The sequence below is a fragment of the Macaca mulatta genome, chromosome 14 (assembly GCF_049350105.2).
Source record: "Macaca mulatta isolate MMU2019108-1 chromosome 14, T2T-MMU8v2.0, whole genome shotgun sequence".
Taxonomy (NCBI): domain Eukaryota; kingdom Metazoa; phylum Chordata; class Mammalia; order Primates; family Cercopithecidae; genus Macaca; species Macaca mulatta.
The window spans coordinates 45,485,730-45,504,224 of record NC_133419.1 but is presented as its reverse complement, the minus strand read 5'-3'; the positions used below and the strand labels follow the sequence as shown (position 1 = coordinate 45,504,224).

General features: G+C 43.6%; 1 protein-coding gene across 7 annotated transcripts in view; it reads left to right on the top strand.

Annotated features, from left to right (window-relative positions):
* NAV2 (neuron navigator 2) overlaps window positions 1–18,495 on the top strand; it is a 409,147-nt gene that overhangs the window by 202,349 nt on the left and 188,303 nt on the right. For all 7 annotated transcript variants that reach the window (XM_077964833.1, XM_077964832.1, XM_002799608.4 and 4 more), the window contains one exon: window positions 16,268–17,369. In XM_077964833.1, coding sequence (XP_077820959.1) covers window positions 16,268–17,369 — 1,102 coding nt within the window. The remainder of the gene's footprint in view (window positions 1–16,267; window positions 17,370–18,495) is intronic.

Sequence of the window (18,495 nt, the reverse complement as noted above, 5' to 3'; positions counted from 1 at the left end):
TCAGCCTCTGTGTAGCTGGGATTACAGGTACCCGCCACTACGCCTGGCTAATTTTTGTATTTTTAGTAGAGACAGGGTTTCGCCATGTTGGCCAAGACAAGCTGGTCTCGAACTCCTGACCTCAGGTGACCCGCCCACCTTGGCCTCCAAAAGTGCTGGGATTACAAACATGAGCCACTGCACCTGGCCAGGTTTGTTAATTTTTACAAAGGATAATGAGACTGAGGCAACAGACTGTAACCCCACTGGACAGACCTGGATTTGAATCCCACCTCTACATTCTCCAACTTTTTGATATCAGGCCAATGACTTAACCTCTCTGAGCCTGAATTTACTGTTCTGTAAAATAGGCTTAATAATGCCCTCTTCGGGGAGAGAACCTGGGTCCATGAAGCCCAGTGCACCTCAGTGTGGAGCTAATGCTGGTTGTCTTTTCCTGCCTTCATCTTCTCCTTTAAGTCCCAAATTGAGAGGATAACATTGCATTTGGGTCTGCCATTCATTTACATCTTTAGTACAAAATGTGACTCTTGCTGGAGAAAGTTTAGCCATTTGTCTCAAACTACTGGTATCTGGATTGACAGCTGGGAGTGGTTAGGTCAATAGTCAGTTTGATATTATTTGAAACCATCAACTTTGCTTCTGGCTTGTCAGCCAAATTTGGGGAAAAAATGAGAGTTGAGTCTGCATGCCTGTTTTTTTCCATCATGGACTGGGAGGTGACTTGTAAGCATTCTTCATTGTGGAAATAAATTCAGTACGTGCAACTGAATGAAAAAAGTATATGCGTGCTGGGTGAGCAGAGAAGAACAACATTCTGGTTGAGTTATATGTCCCATTTTTCATTATGCTTGGGTGGAATAGATATGCCCCTGGAATTTCTGGTTATGATTAGTATCATGAATGTATTTGGCTGACCATATTTTGCCCTGATCAAGTGCAGAATCTATATATTTTGTCCTCCTGAGTTTGATTTTAATCACTAGGCATGGACCCCAGGACATTCTATTTCCCTTTCCTACTCTGTAAAGGGTTTAGTTCTAGAAGTTTCATGCAGTCATTCCATGGCTTGAATGAATTCTTGACTCCCACTTGCCCTCAGACTGAGTTAGGCAACCCCTTTTGTGACCCACAGGCCTGTAAACCAATCATCACGACAGCTTCTTGCTTTGTTCTTCCTTCTGCTTTGTGCTCTGTTTCATCCCCAAGACCTGGAACCCCTTGAAAGTATGGACCATGTATGCATTGGTATATCCCTAACACCTGGGAAAGTACCTGGAGCAGAAGAAATGTCAAAAGAAAAATAAAAGTTGGAAGGATGGGATGAGATAGGGTGATTGGAGAAAAAAACATGCAACGTTGTGGTTATTTTCGGATTCCGAGGAGAAATGTGGCCAAATAACTTTGAGCCCAGTCATATCCCTGGTTCCTGTACATCCAGAATTCATTATTCAAGATGACAAAGATTCTCTGAAACAAAATTTAATAAGCTTGAGCATGTTTAAGTTGGAATTAAAACCTCCAAGCTGGTCTGTGAGTGAGCCTGGTTTCCATGTTCTATCTCGTAGCCGTGCACGTGGGTGAGAAGCTCCTTGAGTCCTTGTTCACCAAGGTTCATATGAAGAGTTCTTTGAGCCTTATGGAAACAGAGTAGATGTTGCCAAGAGTGACTGAGTCACCACTCCAGACAGTGAGAACTGTGTGTTTACTGGGCTGCTTCCAGCCAGCCTGGTGAAGTTGATGGGGCACACAGGCCAATGCCTGTCAGGCACAGGGCCCTGGCTCAGAGTGGGAATATGGCAGAGGTCAGCTTGGGCGGGGCCGTGGGAGCCATGTATGAAACCATGGCACTGGAAGGACAGTTCTCTCTTTCTCTATAGAGTTGGGTTAGAGACCTGGTCCCATCTTGCTTATAAAAGAGAATAACGCCACCAAAATTTGGTATAGCTGTATCTTGCTTTAAGAAAGCCCAGTATTAGTAGGGAAGCATAAGAATTAATCTCAGCATTTTGCAGTTTGCAGTGTGCTTTCACATCATTGCCCTTTTGCTGCTCTTGAGGAGGGAAGAAAGCTTTAGTCACCATCTCCATTTAATAAAGTTCATTGATTAAGAAGAGCATGGGACCAGACACGGTGGCTCACGCCTGTAATCCCAGGACTTTGGGAGGCCAAGACAGGAGGATTACTTGAGCCCAGGGGTTTGAGACCAGCCTGGACAACATAGTGAGACCCCATCTCTACAAAAAATAAAAAAGTTAGCCAGGCATGGTACCATGTACCTGTGGTTCCAGTTACGTGGGAGGCTGAGGCAAGAGAATTGCTTGAGCCCAGGAGGTGAGGCTGTAGTACGCCATGTTTGCACTACTGCACTCCATCCTGGGCAACAGAGCAAGACCCTGTCTCAAAAAAAAAAAAATAAGAAGAGCATGGACTTTATTGTTCAAATTCTTACTCTACCACTTACAAGCCATGACTTGGGCAAGTTGCTAATGTCTCCGAGCTGCAGTAAATCCACTGCCTAAGATACTTGCATGAATTAATGAAATAATTAAATAAACCTGTTAAATGAAATTATTATTTATTTATTTGAGATGGAGTCTCACTCTGTCACCCAGACTGGAGTGCAGTGGCTCAATCTCAGCTCACTGCAACCTCCCCCTCCCAGGTTCACGCGATTCCCCTGCCTCAGCCTCCTAACTGGGATTACAGGCGTGTACCACCATGCCTAGCTAATTTTTTTGTGTTTTTAGTCAAGATGGGGTTTCACCATGTTAGCCAGGATGGTCTTGATCTCCTGACCTCGTGACCTACCCACCTTGGCCTCCCAAAGTGCTGGGATTACAGGCATGAGTCACTGCGCCCGGCTAAATGAAATTATTTAAAACACTTAGTACAGTGCCTGGTACATAGGTGGCATTCAAAAAGTACTAGTTATTAGTGTTAATTTTATTTTTACTTATGAATAAACTGGAGCTTAGCTAGACTCAAGATTACCAGCTTTTAAGTTGGACTTGAACCCATTCACAAAGTTCGATGACTGCATAATTCTAAGGGTAGTCTGAATAGCACAGAACAGAATAAGATGATTATCTTGGCATTCTTTCCACTTCATTATAGTTATCTGATTTTTAAAGGTAACTTAGCCTTAGAAGTAATTGTTAGGATTCCTCTAAATGGGTGCTTCATTTGCAAAACCTCAATCTACCATCGACTTGTCACAGCCAGACCTATTACATAAAATAAAACAGACACGTGGAGGAAATTACTTCCTGATTTAGATGAGTAAAGCTGGTGAGAAGTCTCTGGAGGCATTTTCTATCTCAGTATATTTCATTTTTTCAGAAGAAATCTGTCTTCCCATTAAGAAGACAACTGTCAGGTGAAAAGGCCCAGAAATCTGGTAGGGCTGTGTGTGGATCAGTCACATCCGTGAAGCCCTGAAATTGTTTGATCTATCTGATACTAAGTGTCTGCATTCTTGGCAGAATCAGGATAAATGACTCCTTTTCTTCTTCTGTTCCTGCACATTTGGCATAATACACTCATAGACAGTGAATAATAGTCCAATTCAGCTCTCAGTTTCTGCATTGATTCCCCCAGAGAAATATAATAAGCTCGTTCGTTGGTTGGCTCCTGATTTTGATTGACAGAAAAAATAACAGCAGAAAGATTACATTTTGCCAGCATCCTAAATTTCGAAGAACAAAAAACATATTTAAATGACTGCTAAACTGTCTGACGTTCCTATTTTTAAAAAGAACCTCCTGGAGGGAAACATTCTCTTTTTCTTCAGGGAAGGAGTTAAAGGTCAACAAACTTTGTTGTAAAGTTTCTAAAAGCTGTTGACAGAAGACTTGATGAAAATACTATATCTTGTTCCCAGAGAAAAGCACATATTTTGAGAGTCCAGTTTATTGTCCCTTCTCAAGGTGGGGTAGACTAGAGGTGCAGCTTACATGTGTGAACTTTGAAATAAAGTTACCTGGCTCTAATCTGTTTGATCTTGGGTAACTTACTAAACCCCTATGCCTCAGTTGTCCTCACTGGTAAAATGGGATCATTATTACCTACCTCATTGGATTTATAGCACGAATAAAAGAAGTTAAAAACAATAAAAATGCTTAGCACTGTGCCTGGCACAAAGTGCATGCTCTGAAATATTGACTGTTATCCTTCTAAACGTGTGTTGTTAGTAATATTGCTATGAGTATATATATGTGTGTGTATATATATACATATATATGTATATAAATATATTTCATATATAAATATGTGTATATATACATATATATGTATATAAATATATTTCTTATATAAATATGTGTATATATACATATATGTATATAAATGTGTGTGTATATATACATATATATGTATATAAATATATATGTATATAAACATATTTTGCCATGGAAAATTTTTGTCCAGTAAAATCTTAGAGAGCTGCTCTGGTAGAAGTGGAGCAGAGAATATATAAAAACAGGCTGACTCAATTCCCCTTTTCCACAATTGCTATAAATACTCTCTGACCTCACCCTCCTCAACTGTTCCCAAGATTGCTCCAGGGAACCCCAGGGCTCCCCCCAACACCTACTGCTGTAATGGGTCCTCGGTCTCTCACTGTCCAAACACTCTTGTTCAGAATGGTCCTGAGTTATGGATTGCTCTGGCAGGTGTTGCTTTAACTTTTTTTTTTTTCTTCTTTGCCGCCCTGTGTCTTTGGGCAGAAAAACTAAAGGGAAAGGAAAGCCACCTTGTTCAGAAGAGTTCTTCTACTGTTGCCTTCTCCTTCGCTGTCTCTTCTCTAAAGCCGAGGGTCTCTGTCATTTTGGCCACTCTTCCTTGAGCTTGGTTTAGGGTCATCCTCGTCCTTTAGGGCAAACTAGAGTTTCTCAGTGTGTGTTGTAAGATTTGAACTCTATGAACACCTGGTTTTTGAACTTCAGTATCTATTACAGTCACCTGGGGAGCTAGTTAAAACCCCTGTTTCTTGGGTCCCTTCCCAGAGATACTCTAATTTGGTATGTTTAGGGTAGTGCCAGGGAAGCTATGTTACTTAACAAATTCCAGAATCCCAAGTTTAGTAGCAACTGTGGCATTTACTGAATGTGAGACCTTGGAGAAGTGATTACCTGCCCACGGTTCTGTTGCCCGCTTTGAGAAAAGAATGTCTTAAAGTAGCTGATCTCCAAGAAGCCTTTCCAGGTCCAAAATTCTAAGATTTCACCATTCTAGCTGTGGTCTGGGCTATGTGCAGCAAAGCAAGATCCTCACCCTTCTTGTTCTGAATGTCATTCCTGTGTTAATATGACCCAAGATCCATGGATTTTCATGGCAGCCACATCTCTGTAGTGAGTCACAGTGAACCTAACTGTTGATAGAAATGTTTTTAGGCATACTGCTGCCTGGTAATAACCTACTTCCTATTTTCATATAGCTTTTGGCCTCCATGCAGAGTAAATAAAAGAAAGCAGGTACACCTCATGGGTGTTTAATGCTCGAATGCATGAAAGAATCCCTCATTTTACCAGACTGTAGCATCATGGGGGGAAATAAGGGCACATCTTCTTCCTTCTCCCTTTTCTAGCTCTCCTAGTAAGTGGCCAGTGGACATCTGTCTTTTCTGATTTAGCTTGTAAGCCCATTTTATGCCCCCTTCATTAGGACAGTGTTTGCCAAAATGCATCCCATGGTAGGCTTTTTCCTTAAACTATCCCATAAAATCAGTTCCCTGGCAAAAATACATTTAAGAATCACACTATCATGCCATTATCCTTTAGGATATTCCCAGTGCAAATAGGCACGTTAAAGGCTCCGAGAAGTCCTGTAGACAAAAAAACTACTTGACTACTATTTAGACCTCCATTTTCTAAACTTACCTGACCATGGAATCTCTTCTGTCTTTTACTGCCTATTTGTATTGTTCAGTGGAAGCCATTCTGGTTTAACACTGATTTGGAGGCTCCTATTTGGGGCTGCCCATCCTTGCCCCAATAGAAAGCAGAAAGACTGGGCTGGGCTCCTAGAGGAAGGGGCCTACAGAATTCCTTAACTAACTTTATCTTAGAAGGAAGTATTTACAATAGTGTACAGCCATTGCACTCAGCCAAAAAGCTGCCGGTTGTGAACAATGACCTCTTGAAAGAATGGGATTTGCCCCCTGTAAAGTGTGTATAATCTGTCTGTGAAATTTCATACACTCTTGGAAAAAGGGAGATGGTTTTCTACAGCCAATTTTGTGCTTTCTTATAGCCATATATGGTACAAGATAGAGAAATTGCCTGACCAATTAAAGCAAAAGTTTTCTCCTGGGGATTTTGAACAAATAAGTTCAAGAGAGGGAAAGGATGTGTTTTGAGGGTGATGTGGCTTTAAGAACTGAAAGATAAAGAATAGGCATGTCTTATATTTTTAAAGGTATCTTCCTTCAGATACCAGCAAATTGTCTGTCTCCTTATCCAGCTGAGTGGGAGGATTTTCAAAATGTGTATAGAATACATTTGATGTAAAGGGTGTGTGTGAGAGAGAGAGGGAGAGATTTTAAGAATTTATTCTCTTTTTAAGGTGTTATCATAAGGTCAAACATAAGCCCAGCTGCATATGAATATTTCCAGCAAGTTAACCTTTGTTTAGCTTTACCAATTCTTTATAACATGAAGTGGGATTTGAGAACATACCTTGTAAAACTGTTTGGAGAAAATGTAGTGAAAACTACTTTGGAAAGGGATAATTCTTAAAAACAAACAAACAAAACAAAACTGGTTTTTAGCTACCAGCAGAGAAACGAATTACCTCATTACCCATGGTTTCATTTGGTTTTATCCAAAATAAGCCACTGAAGAAAAAGGATTACCTTGTCATACATTAAAGAGAAACACAACTGTAATTGCTGCAGCTGGCGAGGGCCTTTTCTGCTTCCTCTGGGGTGAAAAAGTCACTGAGGAAAACTGGGAAATGTGTGGTTCATGTAGGACAGCGAAGGGTTCTGTCTATTAGGATAATGTGCTTTTACATTCTGCATATTTATTTTTGATCAAACTGTCACAAGATACTGGAGTATTCATACATGACATTTTAAGTGACCCAGTAGAGAAAAATCTCCACCATGCATAGAAGAAAAAACGATTAAAAGCATCACCAAGATTTGTAGTCATTGAGTTCAGTTAGTTTTAGAAAGAACTGACATGGTTAGTCAAGAGAGGCACAAGTCAGGGGCACCTGATTTTAATTTTGAGCCCTATGGAGAGATCTGGTGTGGATAATAGTTTTTGTTTCTTTATTGATTTTTCCAGCCACCATTTCAGGGGACCCAATAAGACTTCAGGCATTCTTGGAAGTAGGCTAAGTCAGGTGCATCTACTAACCACAATGCAGGATAACAAGTGTCAGGGACACTTATTTTTTAAATAGTAGGCATTCCAACGGGCATGAAATGGTATTTGTTGTGGTTTTGATTTCCTTTCCCGAATGACTAGTGATGTTTAATATCTTTCCATGTTTTTATTGGCCATTTGCATATCTTCTTTTGAGAAATATTCAAGTTTTTTGCCCATTTTAAAATCAGGTTGATTGTTTTTGTTGAGTTATAAGAGTTCTTTATATATTCTGGATATCAGTCACTTATCAGATATGCGATTTATAAATATTTCATCCTATTCCGTAGGTTGCCTTTTTACTCTACTGATAGTGTCCTTTGATGCACAGAAATTTTAAATTTCCATGAATCCAACTATTTTTTCTTTGGTTCCCTGTGCTTTTGGTGTCGTATCCAAGAAATTATTGAAAAATCCAAAGTCATGAGGTTTTGCCCTATGTTTTCCTTTAGGAGTTTTATAGTTTTAGTTTTTATGTATAGGTTTTAGATCCATTTCGAGTTAATCTTTGCATATGGTTTAAGGTAAGAATCCAGGCCAGGTGTGGTGGCTCATGCCTGTAATCCCAGCACTTTGGGAGACCGAGGCAGGTAGATCACGAGGTCAGGGGTTTGAGACCAACTAGGCCAATGTGGTGAAACCTTGTCTCTACTAGAAATACAAAAATTAGCCAGGCGTGGTGGTGCATGCCTATAATCCCACTACTTGGGAGGCTGAGGCAAGCGAATTGCTCGAACCCGGGAGGTGCAGATTGCAGCAAGCTGAGATCGCGCCACTACACTCCACGCCTAGGCAACAGAGTAAGACTCTGTCTCAAAAAAAAAAAAAGAATCCAACTTTGGTTTTCTTTTCCATGAGAATATCAGGTTTTCCCACCACCATTTATTGAAAAGACCATTCTTTCCCCTATTGAATAGTTGTGGAACTCTTACCAAAAATTATTTGACCATATATGCAAAGGTTTATTTCTGAGCTATCTTGTCTAGTCCACTGGTGTATATGTCTGTCTTTATGATAGTACCACACTTTTTAAAAAATTATTTTAACTTTGTAGTGGGTTTTGAAATCAGAAAGTGTGAGGCCTCCAACTTTGTTCTTTTTCAAGATTGTTTTGAATTTTTGGGTCCCTTGAGATTCCAGTGAATTTTAGGATAGATTTCTCTGTGTCTGGAAAAAAAAAAAAGTCACTGGAATTTTGATAGGAATTGCGTTAAAAAAACAACCTTTAAAAAACGTTTGATTATATAGATCCTCATCCTTATTCTAGCTTAGACTTTCTAGAAGCGTATGGAATTATAGATACAATAAGATCCTTGGAGCATGTGGATCTAAAGCCCAGCTTTCTCTCCCTCCATGCCCTCTCACTTTCCTGACTCCATTCCTTGTTTGTCCTCATGCCCCGCTTTCCTTCTTTACTTCTCTCTGTACCTCCAGGGATCCTCTCCAAGAAGGAGTTGGAGAGAAGACTGTGTTTAAGCTATATCCTTAATATTAGACATTGACACAGTGCCGCTGAGAAGGCTCCTCCAGCCACAGAACCCTGCAGAACCTCTAAGTGGATCGAGACAGGTTCACCTGCCCTTCTGTGGTCTGGTGGCTACCAGATTGTCAAGAACTGACCAGGGGGCCGGGCGCGGTGGCTCAAGCCTGTAATCCCAGCACTTTGGGAGGCCGAGACGGGCGGATCACGAGGTCAGGAGATCGAGACCATCCTGGCTAACCCGGTGAAACCCCGTCTCTACTAAAAAATACAAAAAACTAGCCGGGCGTAGTCCCAGCTACTCGGGAGGCTGAGGCAGGAGAATGGCGTAAACCTGGGAGGCGGAGCTTGCAGTGAGCTGAGATCCGGCCACTGCACTCCAGCCTGGGTGACAGAGCGAGACTCCGTCTCAAAAAAAAAAAAAAAAAAAAAAAAAAAACTGACCAGGGTGACTCTGAAAACAGTCTCTAGCTCATGTGACTGGAGTCAATACACTTAAAAAATAAAAATAAAAATAAAACTTGTTTCAATTATACTAACCAATTTGAATACTCAAGATTGACACCTTGACGAATTATAGGAAATTGCAAACATTTTCCCACACCCAATTATAAGGCCTGTTCTCCAAAGACTTGGGAGAGGATTTAGGCTAGAAACCTCCCCAGGGCAGATTTAAAAATCACAGTAGCGGTGACAGGAGCTGAGCTCAACAGGACACTCTCCCTGAGTGCCTGTTGGCATCAGGACCAGACCACCAACGTCTCCCTAACTGAAAAGCTGGGGGCAGGAGAGACCTGGGGCCAGTGTCCGCCCTCACTGAAGGAGAGAAGAAGAAGTGGTTTATTTATCTGCTTTGAACAGTATTTTCATTTAGAAAGCATTTTGGTTCCTGTCAGGGAAGATTAAGGCTGGTTGCCAGAAAAACCAAACCAAACTTTTTCCCTCCCCACCGGAGGATTAATGCTCTCTCTAAACTCCAAGAAAAAAAAGTTCCTTTTCTTCAAAGGCATCCTGTCTGCGGTGTTTCAAATGAGACTTTTCCTTCTTGCAGTGGTTTGTCAGTTGGTGGTGGACCAATCCTGTAAGCTGGTCTTTTAGAACTGAGGTGTTCCAACTGCAGGGCACAGCCCACTAGTGGGGCATAAGATCTGTTTAAGCGCCAGGAACGGTGGCTCATGCCTGTAATCCCAGCACTTTGGGAGGCCAAGCTGGGAGGATCACCTGCAGTCAGGAGTTCCAGACCAGCCTGGCCAACATGGTGAAACCCCATCTCTACTAAAAATACAAAAATTAGCCAGGCATGGTGTCAGGCACTTGTAATCCCAGCTACTCGGGAGGCTGAGGCAGCAGAATTGCCTGCACCCGGGTGGTGGAGATTGCAGTGAGTTGAGTTTGCACCATTGCATTCCAGCCTGGGCAACAAGAGTGAAACTCTGTCTCAAAATAAAATCATAAAATAAAATAAATAGGCCGGGCGCGGTGGCTCAAGCCTGTAATCCCAGCACTTTGGGAGGCCGAGACGGGCGGATCACGAGGTCAGGAGATCGAGACCATCCTGGCTAACACGGTGAAACCCCATCTCTACTAAGAAATACAAAAAACTAGCCGGGCGAGGTGGCAGGCGCCTGTAGTCCCAGCTACTCGGGAGGCTGAGGCCGGAGAATGGCGTGAACCCGGGAGGCGGAGCTTGCAGTGAGCTGAGATCCGGCCACTGCACTCCAGCCTGGGCTACAGAGCGAGACTCCGTCTCAAAAAAAAAAATAAAATAAAATAAAAATAAAATAAAATAAATAAAATAGCCAGGTGTGGTGGTATGTGCCTGTGGTTCCAGCAGTGAGCCGAGATCGCACCAGTGCACTCCAGCCTGGGCAACAGAGCAAAACTACGTCTTAAAAAAAAAAAAAGACCTGTTTAAGGGCTCGCCAATCAGCATTTTAGAACAGACTACAGTAGCATATATCAGAGTTTATTGTACATAATAAGAGTATATCTTGATATTTTTCAGTTTAACATGTGGAGAAGTGGCTGTTTATTGGATGGCAATATATCATTCTTACCATGTTTTTACTATGTGGTCAAAAATTGTCACAGCTACTATTTTAAAATTATCTTTGGCTCAGCAAGGCCTGGTCATGTTGCCAGAACTGGCAAAATATCACATACTAGACAAATATGTAGAAATAAATAAAGATCTAAAAACTAACCATTTCAGGTTCGTTTTGAACCTAATCCTTATTTGAGCCTTCTGGTTTGATTTCTATTTGGTTGATTACGTGTTTCAGAAGAACACATTTAATATGAGTGTATCTTGATTTAATGTAACAGTGTTTCTCCCACTTCAGTCTTTCACAAACTTTCTGCATGATTTTTGCCAAATCTGTGAGCCGCTTGTGTTTTCTATTTCATATTTTCCTTGAACGAGCTCAAATTTTAAATCTATATTTAATATCCATGAAACTGTTAATTTATATATGGCTAGTTATGATTTTCTAATACATCTAATAAGCAATGAAAATATGACTTTTAAAATATAAAAATACTCATGTGCCATCCAAAACAATCTCATCCACTTCAGTGGCCCACATGTCATCATTTGGGGGATACAGATGTTCAAAACATTCTTTTATGCTTTTCTTTTTCCCCCTTAGGTTCTTTTGCTTTAACAAAGGTTCAGATATTTGAGGAAAATAACAAAAGTTGTTAGTTATCAGGGAAATAAGTGCTTTTCATTTTGAAGAACTCATCCCACCCCCTTCCCCCAAACTGGTTTTCATAGGATACTAGCATTTCTGAATTCACAAGCAGCTCATCTAATGTTGACCATACCTTGACCCAGCCAGTTTTCTCCATCAAGATTGGAAATCACCCAGCTGCAGAGGGCCTCTCAGAGGCTTGCCCAGATTTGAATAGAAACAAGGCTAAAAGAACACTAGAGAAATAGCTCATCCTCTTTCTAACAAATGGGGCAACTGAAGCCAAGAGAGGCAAAATGGCATATCTAGGATCATGCCATGAGTTGGGGACAAAGTTCGAGGTCCAGCCTACCCACCTGCACCTCCTCTTTGTTTAGCTTACTGTCTGAGAATCCTGTTGAGGAAAGCTTCATGGTAGGAGTCATAGGACCCCAGGATTAGAAATGGACAAAGGCGGCCAGGTGCGGTGGCTCACACCTGTAATCCCAGCACTTTGGGAGGCTGAGGTGGGTAGATCTCTTGAGCTCAGGAGTCCGAGACCAGCTTGGGCAACATGGTGAAACTCCATCTCTACAAACACACACACACACACACACACACACACACACACACAAATTAGCCAGGTGTTGGTGGCACTCGTCTGTAAGGCTGAAGCTGGAGAATCACTTGAGCCCGGGAAGTGGAGGTTGCAGTGAGCCAAGATCAAGCCGCTGCACTCCAGCCTGGGTGACAGAGTGAGATTCCATCTCAAAAAACAAAAAAGAAAGAAAGAAAAGAAAAATGGACAGAGAGAGGAACAGGCCCCAAACAGCCACTTAGCCAAGCTCTGAGATCACTGGTGTGATATCCTAGGAATGATAGAAATGTATCAAGTTACTTTGTACAAGACCACTCATGACTTGACATACCCTTCACGACATAGGGGACTTCTGACTGTGACATGAGTATAGAATATTGATGACCTGGTCCTCAGATGCCCTAATGCCCCCTTTCTAGCCCCACTCAAGACTTCTGCTCTAGAAACCAAATTCAGAATCATACCCAGGTGCTACCTTTTGTAGTTGTAATGAGTAGCCTTGAAATGCCCCATGGCTTAATAACCAGAGGAGCCCAGACTCAATACCACATAGAAATTCTGATTCTCTGAGTTTTAATCTGAATTTTTTCCTGAGTGTAGGCTGAAGAGTTTTAATAAAACCCTAAAGACTCATCACATATCCTACATCTCTGTGGCCTTAAATATGACTTGCAAATGTCAAAATTATCAACCAGCAATTCAGAAGCCAGTTGCTAAGTATCTTTATGCTCCAGCAGGTTTTAGGACACAAAGATGAGTCAGGGAGGGGAGTCTCTGTCCTGGAGGAAATCCCAGACCAGAGGAATAACAGACCTTTAGCAGAAGCACCACGTAATAACACAAGGATCACTTCTCCAGGAAGTTTTCTCAAACTCTTCAGGGAGAATTACTAGAGGCTACTAATTCTCCGCTTCTCATAGCACCTCATAGAGCCCTCTACCACTTTTTCTACTGTTTTCGTGGTTTGTTTTGAAGTCCATTGCACCCTGAGACAGTGAGTTCCTAGAGGGCAGGAGCTTTATTCAACTCTGTGTTCCCAGAGCGTTGTATAAAGTAGCTGGTCCTCCAAAATCATCCTATGGAAGAGGTATGGACAGAATCCTAGTGAAGCACACAGTAGGGGAAAATGCCTTGTGATATAAACCAGGCCTGAGAGTCTCAGATGGCTGTTTCACCAAGACAAGCCAAGTATCTGTTTTCTTCTTGGTCAGTTATTAGCTACGTAGTTGGTTGATTTCTAGCTGTGATTGTTAGTGTTAAAAAAAAAAAATAGAAATGATAGTAGAGACATCCATTTCTGAACAAGCCTTAGAGTAGTTCCAAGCAGCAAGATCACATTGATCCAGACACAGATGGGGACTATGCCTAAAACTTCTTTAGGAAAGAGGAACATACCTTTGAACATGATCTTGTAGTTCCTATAAGGACAGTGTTACAACCTGCCCCTAAATCCCCCATCCTTTTCTTTAGCACTAATTTTTAACAAATAATATAGTTTATTTAATTAAATTTATTACCTGCTCCTTCTTGCTAAAATGTGAACTCTATAAAGGCAGAGATTTCTGGTTTTTCATAGACGGATCCCAAGTACCTAAAACAGTATCTGACACATATTAGGAGCTCATTGAATGAATAGATAGATATGAATGAATATATTGGATGAATGAATGAAAACTTTACATCTGCCCCAGATCTGAGTTCAGGTGAAGGGAAAGACAGTTTTCCTAGGAGGAGTGGTACTCAGGATTGGTGGATTCACTATTATTTCAGCCAGAGAGCCATCCTCTGTGATGTAGGCTGCTTTCTTTCAAATGGCAGGGTTGGTTTGTACCCCACCATGGATGTCATGAACATACATAAGCTAGTAGAAAGGGCAGTTCCTAAAAGTGCTCTTGATGTTTAAGTGGCTGTTTACGTGTATTTTTCATCAAAGGAGGTAGGTATGATACCATGTCAGGAGACCTGAGTTCAAATCCCAGATCTTTGCATTTCTGGCTGTGTAATTTAGAATTATTCTTTAGCCCTACCTAAGTCTCAGTTTCCTCACTCTTAAAATAGGCACAGGAACCCCTTTTCACAATGTGCTGAGCACTGAGACTCCTGACACCGAGCAGGCCACCGATGGGCAGCGTCAAGCCCGTAGCAACCTTCTAACAGGCCGGCAGTGTGGGTGGGTTCTCTGAGCCTGATTCCAAGCCAGTCTCTGGCTCTCCCCAGGAAAAGATCCAACAACACCCCTTGAGTTTTGTTAGGGAGGATTGTGAGGCACCCTCCCTCCAAACCCAAATCCCCAGTAAGTCAGGAAGATATATGTGTTTTAAAACATTGGGAGGTCTGCTTTGGATCACCCTGGAGCTGTGGCTTCCCCGAGCAGCTGAGAGTGAAAGGAGGCAGTTCCTCTGCTGTGAGCTCTCACAGCACGGTGCTCACGCCCCACACAGGGGCTGCCTTCACTCGGCTTTAGCAGCCGTTGACTTTTAAATCATAATAAGCCGCTCTATATACAGTTTACTCTGTTGCTAGAAGGCAGTGGAACATAGGTATTGAAAAAAAAAAAAAAAAAGGCAGAAGAAGCAGCCGTTAATCCCGCCAGGCTTCTGGGCACTGGAATAGTTGTGGATGACAAAAGTTAATTAGAAACATGAGCAGTTTAACCGAAAACACTTGTGACAATTGGAAGGGCAGCCTCTCCGGTTGGAGGATTTTTCCTAGGGAATCATTGCAGGAGAAAGTGGCTGCTGCTAGGTAAGTCATGTCATTGTGACTTTGCAGATGCAGAGGTGCTTTTGGGGGGGCTGAAGGGGTGTGTCCTGTCTGCTGTGCACACTGGGCATGGGGTATGGGTGGGTGTGGGCACAGGGCCCAGTAGAGACGTGCCTTGCCTGGCACTTTCTCTCCAACAGCTGTCCTTCCTTGAGAGAGAGGCTGCATCATCCCGGGCACTGATGGAAGAAGGGTGCTGCAGTTTCCATTTCTGTCACATTGGCCACCTTGGTGACTAGCCGTTAGTTTGGAGCCTGCCCTCACTAGAACGATTCTGGCTCCAGTTTGGAAATATTTTGAGGCTTTTCTGAGAAAAGAGTCTGGCCAGGGAAATACTCACTGAGAGCCAAGGGGAAGCCTCGACTTTCAGATAACCTGTGTATTTTCTTGCCCACAGTGGAGCCATGTGCGTAGATTACACTCTAGAGAGAGAGAAAAAAAAAAAGTTTTTTTGTTTTTAAGTCAAACCTGAACCACGTTTGCAACTTTTTTTGTTGTTTTTTTGTTTTGTTTTGTTTTTTGTTTTTGTTTTTTTTGTTTTGAGACAGAGTCTCACTCTTTTTGCCCAGGCTGGAGTGCTGTGGCGTGATCTTAGCTCACTGCAAGCTCTGCCTCCCAGGTTCAAGCACTTCTCTTGCCTCAGCCTCCCGAGTAGCTGGGATTACGGGCATGCTCTACCACGCCCAGCTGATTTTTGTATTTTTAGAAGAGATTGGGTTTCACCATATTGACCAGGCTGGTCTTGAATTCCTGACCTCAGGTAATCCGCCCGCCTTGGCCTTCCAAAGTATTGGGATTACAGGTGTGAGCCAGTGCACCCAGCCATTTGCAGCTTTTTAAAAGTGCCAGCATAGGAAAAACTTACATGCTTTAATAGGCATTAACAACTTTTGTGTGTAATTATTCTTTTTTAAAGATTCTACATGGTTTCTCCTCCTTTTCTGTTTTTGTAATTGTTGTATTTTAGTGTCTCTGATACATTGTTTGCTTAAAGTTGGATAATTCTTGATTCTTTCCCATAATTGGGAAACAGACTATGGGATGAATAATTGAAAACGGTAGGTATTTCCTACTCTTTCCTGCACTGGCTATATTAATGGTGCTGGTATCTGCTAAGATTTGTTAAGACCCTCATACATTTGCGTGGCACATGCCACCAAAATGTGGTGGGGTCGGGGGGATGTGAACTGTGCCATACGGAAAGCAGGAGGAAGTCAAGCCAGGAATTAAAACCTAACCACAGATAATCCACAAAGTGGGCAATGGAGCTATACAGCATTTGGGTTGGGAGTGATTGGTTGTGTGGCCATGGCTGACCCTCCCTGATCTTCAGTGCAGGTCAACAGGTGTGACTCAGGCCTCCTCTCTTCTGTCTCTGCAGAGCCTTTGGCAAGCTCAGCCTCCTCCCACCCCGGAATGAGTGACAATGCACCTGCTTCTTTGGAGAGCGGCAGCAGCTCCACCCCTACGAATTATAGCACCTCCTCGGCCATCCCGCAGCCCGGTGCAGCCACCAAGCCTTGGCGCAGCAAATCCCTCAGCGTGAAGCACAGTGCCACGGTATCCATGCTCTCAGTCAAGTCTCCTGGGCCTGAGGCTCCCAGGCCCACACCTGAAGCCATGAAGCCAGCCTCCAACAATCAGAAGTCCATGCTGGAAAAGCTGAAACTTTTCAACAGTAAAGGGGGCTCAAAGGCAGGTGAGGGCCCGGGGTCCCGGGACACAAGCTGTGAGCGGCTGGAGACTCTGCCCAGCTTCGAAGAGAGCGAGGAGCTGGAGGCCGCCAGTCGCATGCTCACCACCGTGGGCCCTGCTTCAAGCAGCCCTAAGATTGCACTCAAGGGCATTGCCCAGAGGACTTTTAGCCGGGCGCTGACCAACAAGAAGAGTTCTCCGAAAGGCAATGAGAAAGAGAAGGAGAAACAACAGCGGGAGAAGGATAAGGAGAAAAGCAAGGACCTTGCCAAGAGAGCCTCTGTGACGGAGAGGCTGGACCTTAAGGAGGAGCCAAAAGAAGACCCCAGTGGAGCAGCCTTGCCCGAGATGCCAAAAAAGTCCTCCAAGATCGCCAGCTTCATCCCCAAAGGGGGGAAGCTCAACAGTGCCAAGAAGGAGCCCATGGCCCCTTCCCACAGTGGAATACCAAAACCAGGAATGAAGAGCATGCCTGGGAAATCCCCAAGTGCCCCAGCGCCTTCCAAGGAAGGGGAGCGGAGCCGGAGTGGGAAGCCGAGTTCAGGGCTCCCCCAGCAGAAGCCCCAGCTGGATGGCAGACACTCCAGTTCCTCTTCCAGCCTGGCGTCCTCAGAAGGAAAAGGCCCAGGAGGGACCACCCTGAACCACAGCATCAGCAGCCAGACCGTCAGTGGGTCCATCGGGACCACCCAGACCACAGGAAGCAATACCGTCAGTGTTCAGCTACCTCAGCCCCAGCAGCAATACAACCATCCCAACACTGCCACGGTCGCACCTTTCCTGTACAGGTAGGAGCTGCCGCCCACCTGTGCTGCCTGGGACGTTGGGTAAAAGATCCTATCTAGTGGATTGCAGGTCTGTGAGGGCAGGAGCTAGACTGTGCTCCAGGAATATGTAAGTCAATAGCTAAGAAACCATGTGATAAGCTCCTAAGAGAAGCAGACACAATGTGCTCCAGGGAGCAGTTCATACAGCACAGGTTGGGGGAGGAACAGAGAAAGCTGAAGAAGGGAAGTAAAATGTGAGCTGATCCCAGGACACATAGGAATATGGGGACCCCAGGCCTTGTAGCAGCAGCTTCCCTAAGCAGAAAGCACGAAGGCCTAAATATGAGGGTGGGGGCGGTTTGGTGTCACCCAACAGGCCCCAGCATTAGTCCTAACACATCCCAACATATTTAAAAAATAAATAAAATAATAAACACCTGGCTCAATAACTAAGATTTCTTATAGCAGAGATTGCCTTGAACATTCAGATCCTCACAGTCCCTGCTGCATGCTGGGGCTTTCTGAAGGGAGAGGGACATGGGGGAGAAAGTAATGGTAGGGAAGGGGCCGGTTCTAGAAGAACAGAAGAGCTCATGTTCTGAGGAGATAAGCCTGGGTGTCTGTGGTGATGGATGGATCCTTCTGTCCTTATCTGTCCCCCAGCCCCTTTCTCTTTGATGGCACATCCTCAGGACCATGAGAGACTGTGTGGAGCCAGTCCACACTGTGGTGCTGCTGCTCTGTGTGATTCTGGCCAGCGACACAGCTTGTTGCTCAGGCTACAACACGCCTCTTACTGAATGCGGCATGCGGGCTCCAGGGGCCGTGTCATACACGTGGATGAGTCCACTCCAGGCAGATGGAAGCTCCCCAGCCCCTGCCCTTAAAGTTCTTATAATTCCCAGAGCTTTCACTGACAGTGCCCAACTCCGTCCTGTGCTGGAGATGAGCAGTGCATTTGGCCACACTGCACAATTGGATAACTAATACTCGTACACACAAAAGAGGATTAATGATCAAGTGTCACATTCTAGACACATGTTTTATGGTTGTAACTCAAGTGCATACAGATGCACAACTGTACACTCACACTCATACCGCCATACATGTGGACACACATTAAAAGTCACATAGAAGTATGAACACA